At 42.4% G+C, this 3,956-nt stretch overlaps 1 protein-coding gene across 1 annotated transcript; it reads left to right on the top strand.

Moving 5' to 3' along the window:
• The first annotated feature begins 2,246 nt into the window (after nucleotides 1–2,246).
• Nucleotides 2,247–3,245, top strand: LOC133796180 (uncharacterized). The gene is made up of 2 exons (XM_062233659.1): nucleotides 2,247–2,661; nucleotides 2,743–3,245. The coding sequence occupies exons 1-2, from the start codon at nucleotides 2,247–2,249 to the stop codon at nucleotides 3,243–3,245; spliced, it is 918 nt and encodes a 305-aa protein (XP_062089643.1).
• Nucleotides 3,246–3,956: the final 711 nt, after the last annotated feature.

The following is a 3,956-nucleotide window of genomic DNA, read 5'->3' on the forward strand; positions in this document are numbered from 1 at the left end:
TAGCACTACCGAGAGAGAGACAAGGTAGTTTGTGCGACCTATATGCTGAGAAAAGATGCCCGCATCTGGTGGGACGCAGCCAAGAAAGGGCATAATGTTGCTGAGATGGAATTGCTAGAGTTCTTGACCTTGTTCAATGGCAAGTACTTTAGTAAGGCAGTGATCGAGCACAAAGTGAATGAGTTCACTAATCTGAAGTAGGGAACTTTGAGCGTGCAGGACTACGTTCGAAAATTTGACCAGCTGTCTAGGTTCGCAAAGAATCAGGTGAATACTGAAGAAAATAAGACTTGGAGTTTTATGAAAGGCCTGCGCAGAGACATTGCCAAGTGTGTAGACACTGGTAGAATAGGCCCAGAGACGTATTCCAAAGTTATGGAACGGGCACTTCGCCAAGAGTCTTGGGCCATGTCAAACAAGCCAAAACCACAGAAGAACGAAGACAGGAGGTACACTCCCAACAACCCCAGACAGTTTCAGGCCAATTAGAATGGCCCAAAGGGAAAGTTCAACCCGAGGTTAGGCCAGAACTCGGGGCGAACAAACAATCCAAGAGGCACAAGGCCGATTTTTGGGGGAAATAACAAAATAAAAGGGGGACCTCCCAATCAGGCAATGGCTAGTCCCAACAAACAGTCGAGATGTGAGTTTGAACAATGGCCATTGTGCAACAAGTGTAACCAATGCCATCGGGGTGAGTTTGGGGTATGTTATAATTGTGGAAATCCAAGGAACTTCGCTAAAGAGTGCCGAATGCCAACCAAGGGCAACGAAAATGACCAGCAGAAACAAATTGGAGCTCCGCCTCAAGTTTATGCACTTACGCAAAGCAACAAAGGAGCTGGACCATCTGATATGGTGTCAGGTCAGATTTCTATCGCCCAAACCTCGGCATGTGCATTAATGGATACTGGTTCATCACATTCTTTGGTATTTGCATCCTTTGTGGAAAAATTAAATAGAAGGTCTGAGCCTATGCCTATTATTTGTGGGGTATCCTTGCCTTCGGGAGAGGATATGCTGGTGCAGACATGGGTTAAAGCTGTACCATTCTGGAATGAAGGTCGTGAGCTGACAGCGAATCTATTAGTCTTGTACCTACATGAATACAACGTCAGATTCAAGGAGTTATTGAGGAAATGCCCACACCATGGGATTCTGCATTGTATACAAATGGAAACATTCTATAATGGGCTTAATTCTTCCACTCGCATGGTGTTAGATGCTTCAGCTAATGGGGCTATTTTCTCTAAGTCCTACAATGAATCCTATGAGATTTTGGAGAGGATAGCTAGCAACAATTATCAATGGTCCAATGCTAGAGCCTCAACAAGTCGAAAAGTGGCTGGTATACTTGAAGTGGATGCATTGACAGCTTTCATCGCTCAAGTTTCTTCAATGAATAACCTTCTCAAGAACATGAGTTTGGGAGGAATGGTACAACCAGATGCTATGGGACATGTTGCTGAAGTATCTTGTGTTTATTTTGGAGATGGGCACACATTTGAGAGTTGTCCTTCAAATCCCGCTTCAGATTGCTATGTGGGAAATTAAAATGCCAACTAAAATAACCCATATTCGAACTCTTATAATCCAGGGTGGAGGCAACATCCAAACTTCTCATGGGGGGTCAAGGGGCTAGTTCAAGCAGAGCATCAATGCAAAACAAGCCTACATATCCACCAGAGTTTTCTCAACAACAACCAAGAGCTCAACCACCTCCTCCTCAAGTGTCTCAATCAAGCTCTTTCGAGAGTTTAATGAAATAATATATGGCCAAGAATGTTGTTGTGATTCAGAGCCAAGCAACATCCTTGAGGAACCTAGAGATTCAATTGGGGCAGCTAGCTAATGAGCTAAGGAATAGACCACAAGGAACTTTGCCTAGTGATACCAAAAACCCAAGGAAAGATGGTAAGGAGCATTACAAGGCGGTTACCTTGAGAAGTGGTAAAAATCTGGAATTGACTGAGGAGAATTGTAAGAGAAACAACGAGCCCACTTCAATGCAAAGTAGTGTGGACAAGGGAGACAAAGCTGTGAATTCAAAAAATTTAAATGCTAATCCCGAAGCAATTACTGCAGCAATTCTTCAGCAAAATGCTACAGAGAAGCCTAAGAGAAAGCCACCTCCACCATTTCCTTAGCACTTCCAAAAGCAGCAACAAGATGGTCAATTCTGGAGATTTTTAGATGTTTTGAAACAACTTCACATCAATATACCGTTGGTGGAAGCTTTGGAGCAAATGCCCAACTATGTGAAGTTTTTGAAGGATATTTTAACTATGAAGAGGAGGCTTGGTGAATTTGAAACGGTGGCCTTGACTGAAGGTTGTAGTGCTATATTGAAGAATAAAGTTCCTCCTAAATTGAAGGATCTGGGCAGCTTCACAATTCCTTATTCTATTGGTGGTAGAGACGTTGGGAGAGCACTTTGTGACTTGGGGGCTAGTATCAATTTGATGCCCATGTCAATTTTCAAGAAGTTGGGGATTGGAGAAGCAAGACCAACTACAGTCACTTTGCAATTAGCGGTTCACTCTATGGCACACCCGGAAGGAAAAATTGAAGATGTACTTGTGCAAGTTGATAAATTCACTTTTCTGGCTGATTTCATCATCATTGATTATGAAGTGGATAGATATGTTCCTATTATCTTGGGTAGGCCATTTCTAGCTACTGGGAGGACCTTGATTGATGTACAAAAAGAGGAGCTTACTATGAGGGTGAATGACCAACAAGTGACTTTCAATGTGTTCAACACTATGAGGTTTCCGGATGAGGTTGAGGAATGCTCTAGGCTGAGTGTAATTGAGTCTATTGTCGCTGAAAAATTCCACAAGGAAGCTTTTAAAGATGGAGTGGGGGTGAGGTCACTTGAAAATCTTGAAGACTTAAGTGAAGAGGAAGAAAGCCAAGTTACATGGGTGGATTCAAAGCAGCCCTTTGCCAAATTTAGGAGGCCTTTCGAGTCATTGAACTTGTCAGAAGGGAATTTTAAGCCTCCTAAGCCTTTTATTCAAGAGCCACCAAAATTAGAGTTGAAACCTTTGCCTAGTCACTTGAAGTATGCTTATTTTAGAGATAATGAGACTTTGCTTATGATTATTTCAGCCATGTTAGGAGCTGAAAAAGAGCAATTGTTGCTGGCTGTTTTGAAGAAATATACAAGGGCCATTGGTTGGACCATAGCAGATATCAAGGGTATAATTATGTTGAGCAACAGTGAAGGCTTAATCCTATAATGAAAGAAGTTGTCAGAAAAGAGATCATCAAGTGGCTTGATTATGGAATCGCTTACCCAATTTCAGTTACTTCTTGGGTCAGCCCGATTCAGTGTGTTCCAAAGAAGGGTGGAGTCACGGTGGTGGCTAATGAAAATAATGAGTTGATTCCCACAAGACAAGTGACGGGGTTGCGTGTTTGTATGGACTATCGGAAGTTGAATAAGGCTACTCGTAAAGACCACTTCCCGCTGCCATTCATTGATCACATGCTTGATCGGTTGGCGGGAAAGGAGTTTTACAGTTTCCTTGATGGGTATTCATGCTATAATCAGATTTCCATCGCGCCAGAAGACCAAGAGAAGACTACCTTTACTTGTCCTTATGGACCCTTTTCCTTTAGAAGGATGTCGTATGGGATGTGCAATGCCCCCGCCACTTTCCAAGGTTGTATGATGGCGATATTTTAAGATATGGTGGAGAATTCTCTTGAAGTCTTCATGGATGATTTTTCAGTATTTGGGGAGTCTTTTGACACTTGTTTGGCTAACTTGGAGCAAGTTTTGGCAAGATGTGAAGAAACGAATTTGGTACTCAATTGGAAAAAATGTCATTTCATGGTGCAGGAAGGCATTGTGTTGGGACATAGAATTTCTAACAAGGGAATAGAGGTGGATAGAGCAAAGCTGGAAGTCATTGAAAAATTACCACCACCTACTACAATCAAGGGGA

Source organism: Humulus lupulus, chromosome 8 (assembly GCF_963169125.1).
Source record: "Humulus lupulus chromosome 8, drHumLupu1.1, whole genome shotgun sequence".
NCBI classification, from domain to species: domain Eukaryota; kingdom Viridiplantae; phylum Streptophyta; class Magnoliopsida; order Rosales; family Cannabaceae; genus Humulus; species Humulus lupulus.